This window comes from Sceloporus undulatus, chromosome 5 (genome assembly GCF_019175285.1).
Source record: "Sceloporus undulatus isolate JIND9_A2432 ecotype Alabama chromosome 5, SceUnd_v1.1, whole genome shotgun sequence".
NCBI classification, from domain to species: Eukaryota; Metazoa; Chordata; class Lepidosauria; order Squamata; family Phrynosomatidae; genus Sceloporus; species Sceloporus undulatus.
In genome coordinates, this window is record NC_056526.1 from 35944737 (window position 1) to 35965775 (window position 21039).

Below are 21039 nucleotides of genomic sequence, written 5' to 3' on the forward strand. Positions count from 1 at the left end.
TTTTAACCCCATGAAACTATGTATGTGTAAATACATGTAGGCTTGTAATTTAAAGGTAGCAATAGCACTTTAGCATTTACATTTCTATAGTGAACTAAGCACACTCTAAGCGGTTTACAAATGTTTTAGTCAATTGCCCCCAACAAGCTGGATACTCATTTTACCGATCTATGAAAGGATGGAAGGCTAAGTCAACCTGGAGCCCTACAGATCAAACACACAATGCTGTGACAGCAGTACCAGCATTTAACTATTCAACCTATGCCACTAGGTATAATTTTAATTTTGCTAGAGCCAGTGTTGCATAGTGGTTTGAGTGCTTGATGAGGACTCTGGAGACCAGGTTTTGATTGTGAGCTGCCTTGGCCATAAAACCCACTGAGGTAACCTTGGGCAAGTCACAACCTCTCAGCCTCAGGGGAGGGCAATCGCAAACCTCCTCTGAACAAATCTTGCAAAGAAAACCATAATTTCCGTATATCACTGAAAGTAATGGGAATAGTTGTAGCATAAACAGTGTGTGTTGTGTGCCTCCAAGTTATTTCTCATCTTAAGTGATCCTATCATGGGGTTTATGAGTACCAATAGTACAAAAAACAATAAGAAGGGTTCTGTATGGTGTGGGATGGGAAGAGGTCAATGGGGGTGAGTGACACCATGAGTTATCACACTGGGTGACGCCAACCTTAGTGATGCCACTGGTCTCATGTCACGCCCTGTGCTTCATGGTTGAAGAGCAGGAATCTTTTCCTCAAGCAATCTTACTGGGACCCTGTTTGAAGGAGACAGTGCACAAATAAACTCTTATACTTTGAAAATATACAGCCATTTTTTTCTCCTGCAGGCCACTTCTGACATCCAGCCATACATCCACTGTGACACATTCACTTTTTCGTTCACATAGAAATATCTCAGCTGCTGAAAGAACGATGAGTTCTCTGCTTTCTTATGTCCCATGGTGCGGACGTTGCCTGGTAACTGTCTGCAGCTAACACCTTCAGTCGCCCTAGATTCTGACAACACTATATTTCTTTTTCTGCCTTGCACTGCAGTAATATCTCAGCCAGGGCAAAGCAAAAAAGCCCTATTTCTCCCTTGGGGGGTGTGCTGGAGAAACATACTCTTTGCTGCACTTGTATGTATGGTTTGGAAGGCACATTTCAGTCAAACTAGTTAACTTCAAAACCTGCTTAAAAGACTGAACAGTAGGAAATGGTGACTAATAAAATTGACACAGATGGAGGCACTGAAAAGGCTCAGCACTGAATTCATGTTCACTTGGAGTATCCTACATGGCTCACTTTTTGTACCCTGTGAGATGGTCCAATGAAATGAATTACATTCAACCCTCTGTATCCATGGCTTTTTTTAAATCCAGAGATTCAAGCATCCACAGCTTGAAAATATTTTTAAAATCTATAAATTCCAAAAAGCAAACCATGATTGTGGTTTTCTAGGCAGTTTGTTCAGAGGAGGTTTGCCCTTGCTTTCCTCTGAGGCTGAGAGAGTGTAATGTTCTAATCCCATATAAATAGTCAAACTTTCCATCTATATGAAGGTTGCACCTAAAGAAATAAACTGTGAATGTGGCCCTGCTGCACAAATCATGTTGAAAATGTTAACATTGGTTATGTTAGCATTAATTACAAATGTCAACAACTGTAATGAACTGGGCAGTGCAGAACACAGTCTAGGGACCACTGCTTCTAGGTAAACCATGTACGATGACAGCCTCAGGAGGACTAGAAATAAAATACATCTCTGCAAGCAACTATGAATTAAATGCTAGTCTCTTTCAGTCTAGCTATTGTATTTTGGAGAGAAAGTAAAGCAGAAACATGTCAATTGTATTTCCTGTTCCACCCTTCTGTTGTTATGCACAAGGGAAGTCTGCGCATATAGGCTTTTAAAAGTGCACAATATGATGTTTGTGCATTTTAAGCTATACACCTTTAAAAACATTTTACCACAAGCATGGAAAGAGGCAATCAATTTCCATGGCTGTGCTTTTGTTTAACTGAACTGTCTAGTTTTGATAGATGGGATGGAGCAGGAAGATGACTCATCGGAGTCTTTTGCTGCTTTAGTTTTAATGTTACCTTTAAGGTATATTAGTATGTAAAGGGATCTTATAGCACCTCTGAGATGAACTGAAAGATAGGGGTTGGTAGCATGAGCTTTTGTAGACTTGAATTTACTTCCTTAGATGCAGACTAACACAGCTATGTCTTTGAATTTAAAGTATGCTGTAATTTTATCTGGCCTTTCACTGTCTTTTTCCAGAGTGCTCATCTGGGGGGCTTTAGGTGTCATTTTTAACTACTCCAAACCAACATTAATTTTAATAATTTTCAAATCACCCTTCCTACGTCAGGGCTGGGGAACCTACTACCTTCTCAGTTTGGATGAACCACAAGTCCCACTGACCTTCACCCACTGAGGCTTAAGAGGAAACTGGAGCCAAACACTTAGAAGAGGACACAAACATATGGTCATATCTACAAAGGGCCAGGTATTGAACCTTTATCTTCTTCACCCATAACATAGGGAGAAGCAGCACAATGTGTGGATTCATGGTTGCTTTCATTTGTCAATCTGCTTATCCAGTACTGTCTCCAAGCTCTGTGTAAGGACAGACTGGCTTTGTGTCACACATTGAGATGAAAACTAAGGAGTCACTGGACTGTGATCTGAGGATTTGCATCACTTGAACGTCGATGACATTAACCAAATAGTTTTTCATCAAGTTGGATGTGAGCTTGTGGTGAAATGACAAGAGCGTGCTTCAAAGCCAGCCATTCACACCAGGCAATCTGTCAATGCGCAATGTTGCCATGACATCATTCCAGAACAACACTCCAATCCCTAGCTCCTACCTCTTGGCAGCAATATGTGAGTCATGTTCACACTTTGCAAGAGCTGTTCTGCTCTGAAAACTTCTTTCATTCCTTATTCCTTCCATGGGGTATATATATATATATATATAGGCCAACCCAATTACAGAACATAATGTTCCCATGGTGGTTCACTGCAAAGTAAGTCATAATAATAGTACATTGCTTAAAATTGCACTCTAGAGCATTGGGGCCTAGCAATTATGTTATGGTATTGTTCTCCAGTTGACCAATTCCTCATCCACAACTCCAGGTAATAAAGAGAGGAGAGTACCATTGTAAAATAAAACTCCCCCCTCCCACAGTTAAATAAAAGTACATCTGTTGCTGGAAACATTATTGGTAAGAATACTGTGGAGCCACTACTTAAGATAAGAGCACCATCAAATGTGTAAAATGAGTACACAGATCAGGAACAGGGGACCTGAGTTCAGAGTACTAGACCTCTTCATCTGATCCACCAAGACTGCTATGGGGAGCCTTTCTCTGCCCAAAACCCTTTAAGGGTGGGGACTGGTTCTGCTGGGAGACACCTTGAATGAGCAGTTCCCAAGCAAAACTTCTCAGCAAGGAGCTGCCACTTCAAGGCATCAGCAGCACTTTGAAGGGACAGCTCCCCTAGGATTTCTCACCCACTGAGAAAGACATGAACCAAACAAAGGCACAAAACTGGGGAGTTGTTGCTGCTGCTTCATAGCAATGGAAAGCCACATTTCCACTGAGGAATGCAATACATTTCCCCTCGCTCCACCCAAGTATGCATGTGAGTGGTATGGATGTCTTCTCTTCCATAGAAAGTGTTGATTATGAAAACACCCTGCCCCTCATTCACAGAATATTACAATGGTGGACTAAATCTTTGTCCTTTGCTTTTAACCACCCCCCCACTGTGTTTCCATATAATTAATTCTATTTTTTTTCCTTCTCACCAGGAAAAAAATGTTTAGGAGAAAAAGGCAGAAAAAAATACACAATGTTTTTTCACTGACAAGTGCTAGGAGCCCTTTGTCTGCAAGACACAGGTTTATTAGAGAAAATGATGTCTGTGTGTGAGAGAGAACAGTTTTGTGTGGAAAAGGGGAATGGGGTAGGGGTAAACCTGTGCCGATCAAGGTTATTCTGGGAGTTATAGCCCCAAAAAGCAATTTTTCCAAGTTCTGGATTCCAGCCACTTTCACCTGAGTACAGAGAGTGGAATGTGGCCTTAGGTTTGTTTTTTTAAAAGCGAGATATCAATGCATATCTCAAAGGTGGTTTCTTAAGGTAAAGCACATATACTATTCCTGCTTGTGAGGATTTCCAAATAAATTTAGACATCAGTGCAAGAAATTCAGATGCTTCTCTTCTGCTGGAGCTGCTATTTCCCAGCAGTGATTCTGACTAAAGAAGCTGAGGGCTGGCTAAATCATACTGATCTCTCTCACTTCATGCAGGTCACTGCTATAACCCACATGACCACTGGACCTTGATAAGAGCCAGATAAAATAGCCAGCAGATTATTTGCTGAGATAAGAATCCACCTTGGCATGTTGATTTCTATGGGTCAACCTGACACCAGGATAGGTCATTATGACCAATGCAGATGCCAACATACATTTATATGAGAAACATTAACTTTGTATTTCTTTCTGAAAGATTAAAGATATCCACAGCAACTCAATCAGATTCTACATTCAAAATAGATATATTACTTTCTTTTCCCTCCTAGTCCTTTCTGTATAATCATATAACATTGAACTACTCTCCCTTCTCTGTCATATCAATATGTAATCTATTAAAAAAACTGGACAGTCTGTTACTATTGAGCAACAAGGAGGAGAGGTGTGTGGAAATATTGACTTGTTTCCACTCTTGGGCAGAAATAATTGGAGCTCTATTAATTTTAGAGGGCTGATTCCAACCAGGTGGTTGGTAAACTGACCCATAAAGAATGCTTTGAGACTTGTTCCTATGGCTATGCGACATTGAGAACCATGTCAATAATGCTTCAATTTAACTGTTCCAGGTTCAACAGTCTTCTCTATTGCAACAGGTTAATCACATGGTCATCAAGGACCAAAAGGGCTTTTGACTCAACTCCTTGTTGCAAAATAGGAGCAGAGGCTCTTCTGCATGTCCCATTAAAACACAGGGACTCTTGTAGGAGCATTCTCACCACCTAGCTCCATATGGAGGTCAGATTGCCTCATCGCTACACATGTTTTAGATGGGAAGTAGCAACTGCCCTGCTCTTTGACTTTTGGTGGATTTTTAATATTGCATTCTGATTTATTTTAAAGAAGATAGTGTTTTACTTTTTATTGTTGTACTACTGTACTGCATAACTGTATTGTTTTAAAGCAGGAGGGCAGTGGTGTAGCTTTCAAGATGTTATTAGCCTGCAGTTCCCAACATTCACCTTTGGCAATTAGAACTGCTAGGAGTTGCAGTCCAACAATATCTGGAGGGTTACATTTTCCCTTATTAATAACTTAGTATAGTTACCTATATGTTACCCTCACAATAGTTCACCATACATGATCACAATCCTATAAGCCACAGGCAGACAGCAGGTATGTTGCAAGAATCTCTAGATTAAGTGACATATCATGCATTAAGGCAATTAATATTTTTATTTTGAGTATAGTATTTGTTTTAACATTTATTATTGCCATCTGCCTTGAGCTCTGTTGAAGAAAGATGGGATATCAATGCTTTAAATCAATTAATAAAATAAATCTTTTCTATGCCACTTTGAATTCTGTTGAAGAAAATTTGCATATATAAATGCAATAAATAAAACACATATTTTTTTTCAGCAAACTTCATCTGGCACCAACTCTTAATAACTGAAGAATTACAACTTCAGAGCCTGTGAATGACCAAAACCAATCCAGCATGTTCTCAATGAAAAACTGCAGGGGTGAGTGGATGGATGTACATGTTGCCTAACAACTGTACAACCTCTAGTGCCTCAGAAAAAGTGGGAGACAAATTCATAGTGAATTAGAAGCATAAACACTGAATTCACAGAACAGTTGTCATAATATTTTCATGGCATAATAGTTCTTTTGGATTACATACTGAAAACTCATTCCATCATTAATGAACAGACATACAGATGATCACTAAGTGGATGCCTCACACATAAGCCATGCATTTAAAAAAACTTTTTATTGTAAAAAAGTAAGTCCCCGCCATACTCCAAATTCAAATAAGCTGTATAGAAAATACGATTAGGATCATTCCATTAATTGAACACCCTTGTGACAGCATTATTAGTTTCTACAAAATGGAAGTTCAATTGTACTTAAAAGTTTGAGAAACTGGCAGTTTATAAAGCTCCTTCCCACACTACCAGTTTCTGAAGAACACATTGGCATCATGACACTCCCACCCATCCCACATGCTATGCAAAATAGTTTTATTTGTGTGCCATACGCTTTAGTAGCTATATCAGTGCTCTGTAGGTGTAGTGAGGAGGTGGAAGGGCAATTCTCCTAGCAACCGTCCACCAGGTCAGGTTTTTCAAGCTGGTACAGATACTTTTCACAACCAGGCAGCTGTCACGCAGGCAGAAGAGAAATCAGCTGCCTTATTCAGTCCATGTCCCAGAAAGTGGGAGGAATAGTAAGAAGAAACAGCAGCAGGTTTGGATAACAACCCTTCTCTCACATACCACCTGTACTGTATGGCTTAATAAACTCCTGCTCCTTCTTGTGCGAGTCCACCTCCAAGCAAAAAGCCACATTGGTAAAGTCAGAGTCAAACAAACACACTATGAGCTAGATTAGGTAGCTCAAACAGATTTATGCACACACACACACACCCTAAGTATTTTTGATCAAACTAGTATATAAATAAGAAAAAGCCAATATTTTTATTAAAAATAAAGCTTCCCTTTAAGTTGTACAAAAAACAATGAAAAGTTTGGAAAAAATTTCCTGAATGTGGTGTGCTTGGATGCGGCGAGAATATGTCAGGAGCACCTCCAAACACAAACAGCTAGACTGCCTCCAAAGAACATATACAGCAGATTCTTCACCTCATGGGTGATCTCGAAACCAAAGCCCTCACCAATCACCACATGCCAGGAGGAGCCATACTTCTTGTCCATTGTCTCTTTGATCATCTTGGCAGCACTCTGAAGAGCAAACATGAAGAACCAACAAAGGAAGGGAACAGAAGGCAAAAGGGAAGGAATGGCAATTAGATAGATGGAATGTATTTTACTGTCTCACATTGCCCCAACCTACTCTGAGGAGAATTTGCAGTAAGACTCGTATATTGGAGAAGAATAAACTATAAAAAATACTGTAGCTGAATGACTTATTAAAAATATATATTGTTGTTAAATGCCTTCAAATTGAGCTTGACTCATGTCAATCCTGTGTATGAGACATTTCAAATCCACTCTGTCCTCCACTGCTCTGCTTAGGTCCTGTAAATTCAGACCCATGACCTCCCTGAATCTAGCCATCTAGCATGCAGTCTTCTTCTCTTTCTACTGCCTTCTACCTTTCCTAGCATTGTCTTTTCTAAGAGTCATGTTGTCTCATAATGTGGCCAAAGTACAACAGCCCCAATTTAGTCATCCTGGCTTCCAGGAAGAGTTCTGTTCTAGGAGCCATAAAGACTCTTGTTAATTTCTAGGTCCCCCCCCCCTTTTGTTAATTTAATTTGTGTGTTGCCTAAAGACACAAATGAAGATACTTAAAAAGAATTGTCCAAATGGAGATTGAAGCTCATTGGATCAGAAGTGAGCTGGATTTGGTAGAACTGTGGAGAGACTGTCACATCGCCTCTACACCACTGGACACAAAAAGCGGCTGAGCTGGGAAAATAGAGAGCAAAACCAGCGGAACAAAAAACTAAAACCTTGTGAGACTGAAAACACTTCAGGAGAAATAAACAGAATTGTTGAAGCATATTCATTATTATTTAAAAATTTTATTCAGCATTCATCTTATCTGCTGCTTCGTTTTATGACTTTTTAAAACTCTTAGCACAATGCCTATCTATTTTATTTTTAAAATTATCTTTATTTTATTTTATTTTGGGCCTCAAATATTAGGCAAAAACTCATAAATGTTCCTCTTCACAGAAATCTTTAGTAAAAGGCAAACGATTTATATGATCTGAAGATAAACCAGACCTTTATTTTATTTTTGGTTTTGAAATTAATTTTAATGGTGACTGAAGATAGTTTAAAATAAGTATAAGTCCTGTGGTATCTTCAAATCTAACACATTTATTATGGCAGAAGCTTTGTAGACTAGTGTCCATTTCATCAGATGTATGAAGTTTTATCCTGAACTGCTGGTATATAAACACATGGTTAGGAGAGAGAGTGAATAGTGAGGTCAGAAACAAATAAAATGTAGTGTCAATTGCATTACTAACAGTGACCATATGCAAAACAAACTGAAAGACCATGATACTAGGCAAATCAGTGGCCAGCCAGTACAATGTCTGTTTTTAAACACTCTTTATACTAGCTTAAAAGGACATAAAATGTAACCACCTGATTAATGTTATTTCAGCTTTTTCTTATTCTGCTTTCTTTTCAAATATTCTGTGCTTAAGAACAAATCTTTAAGTTTATTTCAGTATTATGGGAGGCCAAAATGTTCTCCCTTTGTTTTTAAAAAATATTGCCTTGTTCACGGAAATAAATTGTTCTTACCGAATTGCTATTTAACTCATTTTGAAAGATAGTCTGCATTTTGATCCTTTTTTAAAATTAATCTGGCATGACTATTCAAATTATTATTATATCAACTACTACAGTTTATGTTCAACTAACATTTAAAACCTTTTTTCTTATGTGAAAAACTCAAAAGTGTCTAATAAAAAGAGCCACCTGCTTTACTTGGATAATGAAATGAAAATACCTTGCTGTCTCAGAATGATACTGTGCATGAGTTAAGAAAAACTGATGAAGATGTATGAAAGAACTTCAAGACACAATTTCACCTCTATTATGAAACTTCCACTAGTTTACTAAAGTTAGTTCCTCTTTGTAAAATGTGTACGTAAAGAGATTATTCAAGTCAAACAACTTTCTTGGTCCCATTGTTGTCCCCATTTCACTTACAAGAGGCAAAAATCTATAATAAAAAGTCTCTCACAGAAGTCGGATTTAATGTCAATGTATCTTTCCTAACCATCCATAATAAAATACACTTTAGGAAACATTTCTTCTGTTTCAAGAAGGTACATTAATGTTCTAGTCTAGTGTTTCCATGCCCATCAATAGTCTTTTACAGAAGTTTATTATCAGAAAGAGGGCAGAAAAAGAGGATACTTGCATAACATGCCCGGTTACTGCTTTAAAAATTTTTTTTACATAAGCATATGACAGAGTTATGAATGGGGCTATGCTTCCATTCTTCTATTATATTTTCCCTTTAGGAGAGGCAGTGAAAAAAACAAAAAACGAAACTGGAGCCTATTTGGTGTGTTGCCAAGCAGATACTGTTTCAGGGAAGGCCGATACCTCATTGTTGGTGGCGTACTTCTCACAAGCAGTGACACACAATTCCATGGCTTCTACTCGCATTTCTTCTGGCATGTCTGTGTGCTGGAAGAAAACACAAAAAAGAAGGATATCAGACACAGAAATGCAATGCACATTAACAGTCCCTTCTGCAGCACAAGGTCAGCACCAGTACCACCACCTCTTTCTTTCATGTTTGGTTAAGAGTGGGAATGCAATACAAAGACAAGCTGACTCCAGATGTTACAAGAAGACAGAATTCAAGAGAATCCTGGTTTGTGGAGAATGATGCCTGTGTGCTGAGACATGCTAAGCAACTGCTTCCATTTGTACCAGGAGTAACTATCATTACATGCAAATCCAGCTCTCTGGGTTGCCTCTCCCTTATTGTGCTGGAGAAAGAACAATTGTGACATGCAAACAGGGTCACAACATGCTTCCTGAGAACTGAGAAATGGGGGCAGACAGACAGTTTACATTAGCAGAGCAGTAAGGTAGGGATACAATATGGAATATATTCAGGTAAGAAGAGCAGAGCAAGACCAATTTCTTTACAGATCCCTTCATTTCAAGAAGTTGAAAACATCTGTTGCAAACAGCAGAACCTACTAAGTGGTACTTCCCTCAGTACTGATATTTCTCCTTCTTGAGATACACACATTTATGTAATGCCCATTTGGATAAGCCTTTGCGAGATACACACATTTATGTAATGCCCATTTGGATAAGCCTTTGCTTTGATGGATGGCAGACTTTCTGGCACTTCCAACTTGGCATAATGTACTGCTGGTAGGTTTGGTACTTTAATGTAACTGTAAGTTTCATCTGAATGCCTGTGTCATCAATATATTGTTTTAGCTGCCTTGAGAATTGGAAAAAATAAGTTAGAAATATGTTAAATACAAAATGTATTATTCTGAGGAAAAAAGGATTTCACAGAAGGCCAGCTTGAGTATGCAAAGTCTCTAAATGTGTATGCCTGGCTGGAACAAGCCACTGGACTTTATCAGATTGCACTACAGAAACCTGAGCCCAAAGAACAGACAAACAGGTACCCTTTCTTGATGTGCCCCAAATTAAACATTAGGTTACTGAAAGTGAAGGCACAATGCCACCAAAACACTCTGACATGCAGGAAGGGAGAACATACCAGTTCCAGGAGACTTTCAAATGCCAGAACTTTAAATATTCTCAATAAGGACACTCTTTTAGAAGGATGCCAAACAACTTCCAATCACTCTGCTTTTCTTTATCTTGCACAATTAAATATTCCTGTCGATGCCTAGCCGTTCTACAGATTTCTTGTGATGTTAACCACTGCAATCCAGCCTCAGAAATACTATATTTCATCCACGTTTCAATTGTGCCTTCAGTTCTTCTTGCTACTCTTCTCAACCCTACCCACCTGTAATGAACTACTCAGTATTACATCTACCATTCATGTAATCTTGCTATCTACAGTGTCCTTTTTATATACTTCTTAGCACTATACTCCTTTTTTCTTTTTCCAGTTTTCCTTCATATTTTCAAGTCCACTATGCAGTCCCCAAGGATAACTTTTCTTTTCGCCCCTCTTCTTAAACAAAACTTTTAAATTAATAGCATTCCAAGTGTTTCCCTCCCACAGACTAAGCTAAGTGATATACCACACATTTCATTCTTTTTGGCAAAGCGACTTAGATACAGTATGCATTACTATTAAGTGATTAAGCACAAGGTGGTACAATTATCTTTCTTGAATAAATATTCAAAAACTGTTGCACTACCATATCTACTGATCAAAAGAACTTGTACTTTTCCATATATCTACAGTATATTATAAATAGATAAAGCATACTTAAAATACAGGCATACTCCCGTTAACAAAGCTCTGACAGAAAAGCTCCTTTTTACAAAGACTTTTTATGCCAGAGCATCTTTCTTGGCTTGAAGTATTTTAGCAGCACTGGTATTGTGGGAGATGCAACAGAAAAGTCGAAGAAGCATAGACTTTCATTGGTGGTTTACAACAGCAGATCAGCAGGAAACACTGCAAGTTTCAGCTTGGGAAAGAATGAGATACTGCTTTAGCCTATCATTTTGTAGCTGCGTGTGCCTATCTACGACAAGCAAGTAAATAGCAGCTGTCCTCAGAATCCCTTACTGAGAATGTATGAACAGTAAAACAGAGAAAAGCCTCACCATATTCCCCCAGCATATTTTAAAAAACATAGAACTGTACATTTGGCCACCAAAATGGAAGTCATAAAAAAGCAGAGTCTGGTGATAGAAAAAATAATCTTTGGAAGCATTTTGGAAGAAATTTCAAGTGGTCTCTGGAAGGTTCAAAATGTTTTTATTTATGCAAGGCTTACCTGAACTGGTTTCATTTCATATGTGCATACTGTTAGTTTTGAATAGTGTATTGAAAAATATTGAACCTCTCTTCTTTTTTGTGGTAGGAAACCAGTCCCTATTCGTACTATATTACTTCTGCCTCTAGTACCAAATTTTCTGTTAAACAGGTACCCATCTACTTTGTTAACTGAGGTTTACCTATAGTGCTTACTACTTAATTAAGTAGGCATTCCTGTTTTAACAGTATTGCTGTAGGAACCTTAGGCAATCATATCTTCATAGGCTTACTGTTTAATCTCTAAAGCAATTGGTTCTTCCTCTGTCAAAGCTCTCTTATTTGTATAAAATGGCAAATAAAAATGGAACACAGTGAATCTGTTTTCTTCTTATCTCAGAACATAACATACCTTTTTGGTTTCACTCTTACCCTGATTAGAGGGAAGCTGTGAAGTCTCTTATAGTCTGCCTCCTCTTTTTTTCCCGTCCCCAGTATCTGCCATTGTCCTCTCACTCTGACCCTGGGAAGGGGCAGAGCCGCCTGTAGGGACTCAATCACGTGTAGGCTATAACCTTTTACGATTTAGGCCACACAAGGTTTGCTGAAATAGGATGTTCTGCTGCTTAGGAAAAAAAAAAGGGAGGAAAATTAGAAAGTGCAGAAATTAGAAAAACATAATCTACAGAACAATCTGCTGAGGTTATCATATGAGATCTTTAAAAGAATAAAAAAAATATTACTGAGATGGTCATGATATTATGAAGTTACAGTTTACAGTCTTTATTTTCGCAACTGTCTTAGTAGTAAATGCAAAGTTTAAAAGTCTTATTAGGCTAATGCTTCTTACTAGATCACAATATAAAGGTCACATATTATTGAGCTAGCTTTCACGTTCTCTACAAGGGGTTGGGAAAAGGAATCTAAAATCCAGCTGTTACTCACAACTGCCACCATGTTCAAGCTGAAGCTGCAGTGACTGTGACAATCTTGCCTCACTTGGTTTAGCTATTGCCATTTGTACCAACTTAATTTGGGAGGTCAAAGTTTTCAAATCAGCAAGTTCTTTGTTACTCTTTTTCAGTCACATAGAGAACAATGCCTAAATCTTACCCCCCTTCATCCAGTTAACCTTATGTACTCATAAGTGTGGGGTTTACAGGAAATATAGGGCAACAGGGAGGTGTGGCTTCAACTTAGCAAATATTTTTAGATATTTAATCTCTGAATTTTCACAACACGCCTATAGAAAATAACTATAAATGAAATGTAAGAATAAACAATACAAACTCAGTTTAAACATTAAAGGACAATGCTGTCTTCTTCAAAGACAAGACTACATTAATCTTACAGACAAATGCATTATCAATTATTGCTGGGACAAATGTTCAAATGATTTTCCTTTTAACAGCAATGATGGCAATGTATGTGTATAGCAGGCAATAGAACTACTGGAAATGTATGTTTGCATTAAAGGAATAGCTTTTTATATTCTCATTTGGTTTTTACATCTATATTTTTCAAGAGCTCTACTGCCTATCATTACTGTGATTTAACCAAGAGTATTTTGTAAGTTGTTTAGATAATTTCTTCAGCTCACCCATTTAATAAAATGGCACCCTGAGATCCTTTCAATGTTTTACAGAGCTGGTGTGAAGTAGGATTAATCTGGTGCCACAGCAAGAGTAATGGGCAGATAGATCTTGGAAATCTTCTTTCAAAAAGTAATTACTTGGTTACTTTCCTTTAAAGTAGTTTGGCTTGCTATAAAATACACTCTCTTCTCATTCACCTCATCCTTGCCACAGAAACCCACGACAGTGCATGACGCAGCAGCACAAACAAGTATGTCAATAATATGATATTCTCCTGCCTCCATTTAGTGTGATCACATTTTCCATAACGACTTTAAAGTTATAACTGAACTGCAAAAGAAATGATGTTATACTTTATTAAATTCTCACTATAGGGTCATTGCTAGAAGTAACTAATGCTAAAGAATTTGTTATTTCCAAGCAATGAGAAACATGTAGGTATGCTAATTTATTTATACAGTAATTTTAACAGTAGCACTTCTCAGTCTTTTATGTAAAAGATAACTGGACCAGTGTCCCACTGTGTCTTCACAGCATTCTTGCAGTCTTGTGGTTTTGTTTCCATTTAGCCAATAATATTTTTGAATAAACTCCTAAATTACGTATCAACACTGTTCCACAATAATTAAACATTTGCAAACAATTGTGAAAAGACTGCAATGTAACATACTAAAAAGGAATGATACACTTTTTAAGATTTTGTAACATGTTGTAAATACGGGAAATACGATGGCCTGGACAATCTCGGGGGAGGTCAATCTGTCACTCATAGCTGAAATAGGACAAATCAGATTTTCTGGTGGGCCCCATCATGTACACATTTGTGTGCACGCACACACACGTATATATATATATATACATTGGGAGATTACAATTCTAGGTTAAGATGGTGAACTAGTATTGTTATTTATGATGTTGCTGTACAGTAAATTCAGCTGCTGTGTGATAGGGTTACAGGCAAGATGTAACCTTATATATACATCTGCACACACAAATGTGTACACGATGGGGACCACCAGAAAATCCTATTTGTCCCAGTTCAGCTATGAGTGACAGATTGATCTCCCCCAAGATTGTCCAAGCCATCGTATTTCCAACTCCAATGTATGGTTTGAAAGCTGGACAGGGAAGAAAGCTGATAGTGAAAAAATAAACTCATTTGAAATGTGGTGCTGGAGCAGAATTCTGCAGATACCCTGTTTTCCAAAAAGACAGATAAGTGGGTTTGAGAGCAGATCAAGCCTGAACTCTCCCTAGAAGCCAAGATGACTAAACTGAGACTGTTGTACTTTGGCCATATCATGAGAAGACACAACTCACTTGAAAAGACAACAATGCTTGGTAAGGTGGAGGGCAGAAGAAAAAGAGGAAGACCACATTCCAGATGGATAGCCTCAATCAAGGAAGCCGCGGCCTGAGTCTGGAAGACCTGAGTGGGGCTGTTGATGACAGGGTGACTTGGCGGTCTCTCATTCATAGGGTGTTGACTTGACAGCAGCTAGCAACAAACTCAACAGAATTAGAACAAGGCCTTGCCATTCATTTCTGAAAAGTTTTATCTCCCCTTTATAGCACATTTCAAGGCTGATGGCAGAGAAAATAACATCTGGGGCAAAGCCACCAGTTCAAAGCCATACCTGAGTGGAGATGTTTGGGGGTGGTAGTTCTGAGCTAGAAAAGTCTGAAATTGCTCTTCCTTCCCAGGAAGAATTGTGGTAAATGAAAACGGTTGAAACAACTGACTAACCTATCAGGGTGACCAAATATCCTCATTTTCCAGGACATATCTACATTTCAATCTTCTGTCCAGGAGGAATTCTAAAATGTCCTCCATTTTGAGCATGACTAAGAGGCCCATTCATTAACACCACATTTGCTGTCCCCCTTTGAGAAATGTGCCCACTTGGCAGCCTGTTCTCACTGCAAACAGGAGGGACAGGATGGATCCTTCTAAAGTTGCTTTTTCTAGTCTTCTAAAGATCTTTTTTCATGAAAGCAGCAGCAGAGGAGACTTTCCCCCAGAGCTCAGAGAGCATTTGTTCGAAACGGAAAGGTCAGCAAAAGTTTTAGGCAATGGGCTGCTTGAGGATACAATGCAAATGCTGAAAGGTTCCCCCCACCTTAATTTCAGCACAATAGATAAATGAAAGAAGTAATTTAAATGTGCACTCGTCCCTCCACATTTGCGGCTTTGACTTTTGCGGATCTGATTATTTACGGATTTTATTAGTATGTTCCTTTTAGGAATATCTAGGTCCTTCAGTGCAACCCTCTATCAAAAGTCGCACTGAAGGACCTAGAGATTCCTAGAGAGAACACTCCAATAGGCATTTCTAGCTCCTCTGGCACAATTCTATGGCCAGTGTCTGGTAGATGTTGACCAAGGAGTTGCACTGGAAGACATAGAAATTCCTGGAGAGTGTTAGGTAAAAACACAGTGTTTTTGTTATTTGTGGTTTTTCCACATTCAGGGTGGTCCTGTGCCCCTAACCCCAGTAAATGTGGAGGGAGGAGTGTAGATTTAGTCAAAGGTTTGTTGCTAGTACAGTAAGCCTTTGTCTTGCCCAGAAGTTCATAAGTATATTGCAAGCCAACAAGGCATTTTAACAAAGATAGGTTCATCACAAAAATATGGTTGAGTACATAACAATAAAAGCCAGCATGGCCTAGTGGTTGGGGTGTTGGATTACGACTCTGGAAACCAGGGTTCAATTCCCAGCTTGGCCATGGAAACCCAGTGGGTGACCTTGGACAAATCACACTCTCTCAGCCTCAAAAGATGGAAATGGCAAAAACCTTCTCTGAACAAATCTTGCCAAGAAAACCCTTGTTGATGTTGCTGAGTTCCTTCAATTCATTTCCATCTTCTGGTGACTCTACTAAAGTGAAGTTATCTTGGGTTTTTCTTGGCAAGCTTTGTTCAGAGGAGGTTTGCCATTGCCTTCCCCTGAGGCTGAGACAGTGTGACTTGCCCAAGGTCACTCAATGGGGTCCACCTTAGGGTCGCCACAAGTTGATAACCCCTTGAAGGCACACAACATAATAAAATACAGCGTATCTAACACAGGTCCAAAACACACTGCAAAAATAATGCAGCTTGACAGGGAATCCTGTGAACTGTAGTTTATTGTGGCACCAGAGCTCTCTCTGACAGAGAAGGCTAAATGTCTCACAAAACTACAGTTCCCAGGATTCCCTAGCATTGAGCCAGGGCAGTCAAAGTGCTCTCAAGCTGGATTATTTCTTCAGTGTGTTTTGGACCTTATGACCCCTATGAAATGAATTTATATTTCTATGAGTGTTTTTAGCTCTTACTGGGTATCGCTCCACATTTTTCCTTGCGCGTCCTACATTTGGCAGTGCCTTGTCCTCCTTCGTGGTCAGGACACCTCTGGCTACCCGTCTCTGCTGTACCCAAAACCTGCTGCATCATTTTCTCCTCCCCTGAACAGGACCTACTAAAACAAATGGCAGTACTTGCCCATAGGGAAACCATACTTGCCCACAGAGAACCACTGGAGAATACATGCCCACAGGAAATAAGAATAGAATACTTGCCCATAGAGAATAATAATAGGATAATACTTGCCCATAGAGAATCATTTATGGATTCCTTTTTCGGTGCGGAAAGGTTTAGCAACTCAGCCTCTATATTCTCTAAATATGACTCGGATGACAGAACTGGGGGAACATGTATCAAATTTGCAGATGACACCAAATTAGGAGGAGTAGCTAATACTCCAGAGGACGGGATCAAGATTCAAAATGATTTGAATGCATTAGAAAGTTGGGCCAAAGCTAACAAAATGAAATCCAACACAGAGAAATGTAAGGTACTGCACTTAGGGCAGAAAAATGAAATGAACAGATATAGGATGGGTGACACTTGGCTGAATTAAATTACATGTGAAAGGGATCTGGGAGTCCAAGGAGACCACAAGTTGAACATGAGTGAACAGTGTGATGCGGCAGCTAACAAGGCCAATGCTATTTTAGGCTGCATCAATAGAAGTATAGTGTCTAGATCAAGAGAAGTAATAGTGCCACTGTATTCATCTTTGGTCAGGCCCCACCTAGAATATTGTGTCCAATTCTGGGCGCCACAATTCAGAAAGGACATTGAGAAACTGGAGTGTGTCCAAAGGAGGGTGACAAAAATGGTGAAGGGTCTGGAAACCATATCCTATGAGGAACGACTTAGGGAGCTGGGGATGTTTAGCCTGGAGAAAAGAAGGTTAAGAGGTGATATGATCGCCCTGTTTAAATATTTGAAGGGATGTCATATTGAGGAGGGAGCAAGCTTGTTTTCTGCTGCTCCAGAGACTAGGACCCAATGGAGCAATGGATGCAAGCTGCAGGAAAAGAGATTCCACCTCAACATTTTGAGGAACTAACTGACAGTAAGGGCTGTCTGACAGTGGAACAAACTCCTTCCTCGGAGTGACGTGGAGTCTCCTTCCTTGGAGGTTTTTAAACAGAGGCTGGATGGCTATCTGCTGGGGATGCTTTGATGGAGAGTTCCTGCATGGCAGAAGGGGCTGGACTGGGAGGAGGCCCTTGCGGTGTCTTCCAACTCTATGGTTCTCTATGGGCAAGTGTGCTCCAATGCTTGCTTCTCTATGGGAAGGTATTTCCCAACGATCCCCTTTGGGCAAGCATTCCCAGTGTTCCCCTATAGGAAAGCACTGCACTCTCCCATGGTTTCCCTATGGCTCCGTCTTCCCCAGTGTTTCCTTATGGGCCAGTGCTGCCCTTTGGACTCGGACCTCCCTTCCCGAGCGGGTCCCAAGGAGAGCGTGTCCTTGCTGCCCCTGAGAAGGGCGAGGGGGTCCCGCGCAGGCGCAAAGGGTCCGGGCGGAGGGCGAGGCGGAAGAGCCCCGCGAGACTCGGCTGGGGAGGTGGGCTGTGGGACCCCTCAGGGCTACGGAGGGGGAAAGGGTCCAAGCGGGGAGCCCTAGATCCACGCGCCACCCTCCATTTCCCCTCTCTCACCTGCGTCACCTCGACTCCGAGCCTCAAACAGCCGCTTCCCTCTGGTTGTTAAGGAGAGAAACGTGCTTGTCTTAGCAACCGAAGGCGGAAGTCCCGCCTCCTCTCTCCCCATAGGGCGGCTGATAAGGGTCCGGAGCAAGGGATAGGCGAGGAGTACTGTCAATCACGCGAAAGGGTCCTCGAGAGCTGGACCGGCGCTTTAGGTGTCTAAATAAAATGCCTGATAGCAGCAGAGCTGACAAAACTTTAGCTCAGTGTCCCCTCAAGCTGTGTTCTTTAAGGAATTTTGGACTTCAGCTCCCAGAATCCCAGGCTATTGGCCAACATGGCTGAGGCTTCTGGGAGGTGAAGTCCAAAATCTTTTAAAGCGGCAGAGTTTGGGGGAAAACCACTGCTTTAGAGTATCGCACTGCACACGCTTAAAACAAGCCTAATCTGCTTCAATGCTCTGGCTGCCTCCTGTTGCATTCTGGGACTTGTAGTTTATGAAGGCGCGTTTAGAATATTCAGACAGAGAGGCATCTTAGGCCCACACTGAATTACAAACCCCAAAATGCAACAGGGTTTTAAGAGTGTACTTTGTTGGTGTGTGCCTCCACGTTGTTTATTGTGAACCTATCATGGGGTTGATATTCAAAGGGATCTTGCTGTACCTTTGATATTAACTGAAAGAAAGAAGCTAGTAGCATGGAAATTACCACATTACACTATTATAGTGCTGCTATTCCACTTTGACTGCTCTGGCTGTCTCCTGTGGCATTCTGGGATTTGTAGTTCAGTGAGCCCTAAGAGCTCTCTGGCTGAGACTTTTAAATGCCCCCTCATTAAACTACAAATCCAAGAATGCCATAGGAGGCAGCCAGAGCAGTTAAAGTGGAACAGCAGCACTATAACAGTGTAGTGCAAGTTGTTGTTGTTGTGTGCCTTCAAGTCGTTTAGGGCAAACCTATTATGGGGTTCTCTTGGCACAGTTTGTTCAGAGGAGGTTTGCCATTGCCTTCCCCTGAAGGCTGAGAGAGTGTGACTTGCTCAAGGTCATCCCAGTAGGTTTCCATGGCTGAGCTGGGATTTGAACCTTGGTCTCCAGAGTTGTAGCCCAACACTCAAACCAAGACGCCATGCTGGCTCTCACTGACGGAGCGTATCGCTTTTTCAAACCAATAACAACAATAAACGTGGTGTATTGGCTTGAGCGTTGGACTATGACTCTGGAGGTCAGGGTTCGAATCCCTACTCAAGCATAAAAGCCCACTGGGTGACCTTGGGAAAGTCACACTCTCTCAGCCTCAGAGGAAGACAACCCTATGATAGTTTCGCCTTAGGGTCACCATAAGTTTAAAAAAAATAAATTGGAGGCACACAACAACAACAACTACAAACAATTGATGAAATAAGAAGCAAAAGATGAATCTGAATGTGGCATATGCATGTGTGTGTGTGTGTATAATTTAAGTTTTCAAGAATTAAAACACACTTTTAACACATACTTACATGACCAAGATTTGAAAAAAAAATTGTAAGCCGCTCTGAGAGCCTTTGTTGCTAAAGAGCAGGGTATAAATACTCAAATAAATAAGATTTAATCAACAAAGACTATACACATGCACATAACATTAACTAACATTTAAGTTACTTCCTCACAAGTTGTAATCACCATATTTTAAGACTTCTAAATGCACGTATACATAGGTTTTAACCCTAATTTATATTCTTCTTGATTTGACATTTTCTTACCGATATTAATCAATGAGGTTTCTATTCCTGCTGCAACTGTACATTATACTCTTTATCTCAAGCTTAAATTTTACTCCATTACTCCTCTTTCTAGAAAGTTATTACCAATATTCCCCGTATGCAAATATGTTTTGCATTATTTTTCTAGCTTTCAAGCTGTTCCTTCTATTATCCTATTTTTTCAACTTACGTATATATAGTAAAAAAATGACTTGGGGGCACATAAGAACAACAACTACTACTACTACTAACAAGAAGTAATTCCCATGTTACAAAGGGGTCAATACAATCTGAAGCCATGATACCCCTATGGTCTCACCATTGCACTAGTAACCCTATTAAATAACATAAAAATACATGTTGCGTTCAAGTACCGTTCATTATCCATCTACGGAGCCTTTTAAAGCAACCCACTTTACAGATAATCTCTTCCCTTATTTCTTTGGCATAGGAAGAAAACAACACACCAAACAAACTGGTACTTAGAGACCCAAGTGTTGTTATCAATCTCCAGGTGGAGCCTGGACTCTTTGTCTATTATTGAGTTTAAGAATCATAGAATAATAGAGCTGGAAGAGGCTACAAGGGCCATCAAGTCCATGAGTTTTTAAAGTTTTTGTTACCTTTTCCCCTCCAACACCAAATGAAATAATATTAAAACAAAATAATAATTAAAAAGGGATTGTTAAAATAGACCAAAAAAAAGTAGATGGGTTAAACTAAGCATACCCTGACAGATCAAACCATCTAACAGATTAAATTGATTTAATTCTCAATTTATCTTAGGTTATCTTGTTGTTCAGGGAACTAGCGCTCTCTAACAGAAAGTTCTAAGTAAGGCTGCATCTACACTATAGAAATAACACAGTCTGACACTATTTTAAGTGCCATAGCTCCATCCTATGGAATTGTGGGATTTATAGTCTTGCAAAGGCTGCCAGAGTGCTGATGCCTCACAAAACTACAAATCTCAGGATTATGTAGGATGGAGCCATGGCAGTTAAAGTGGTGTCA

At 39.8% G+C, this 21039-nt stretch overlaps 2 protein-coding genes and 1 pseudogene across 4 annotated transcripts in view; all 3 read right to left on the reverse strand.

Annotated features, from left to right (window-relative positions):
* Nucleotides 1-21039, reverse strand: part of FAM227A (family with sequence similarity 227 member A) — a 410174-nt gene that overhangs the window by 168201 nt on the left and 220934 nt on the right. The gene's annotated exons all lie outside the window — the stretch shown is intronic.
* DNAL4 (dynein axonemal light chain 4) lies at nt 6029-14679 on the reverse strand. Its single transcript, XM_042469268.1, is given in 5 exon segments — nt 6029-7017; nt 9373-9456; nt 12137-12190; nt 12192-12326; nt 14620-14679. Coding segments are annotated over 4 exon segments (321 nt in total). The 5' UTR covers nt 12210-12326; nt 14620-14679; the 3' UTR covers nt 6029-6852.
* Nucleotides 7932-8031, reverse strand: LOC121932353 (annotated as a pseudogene).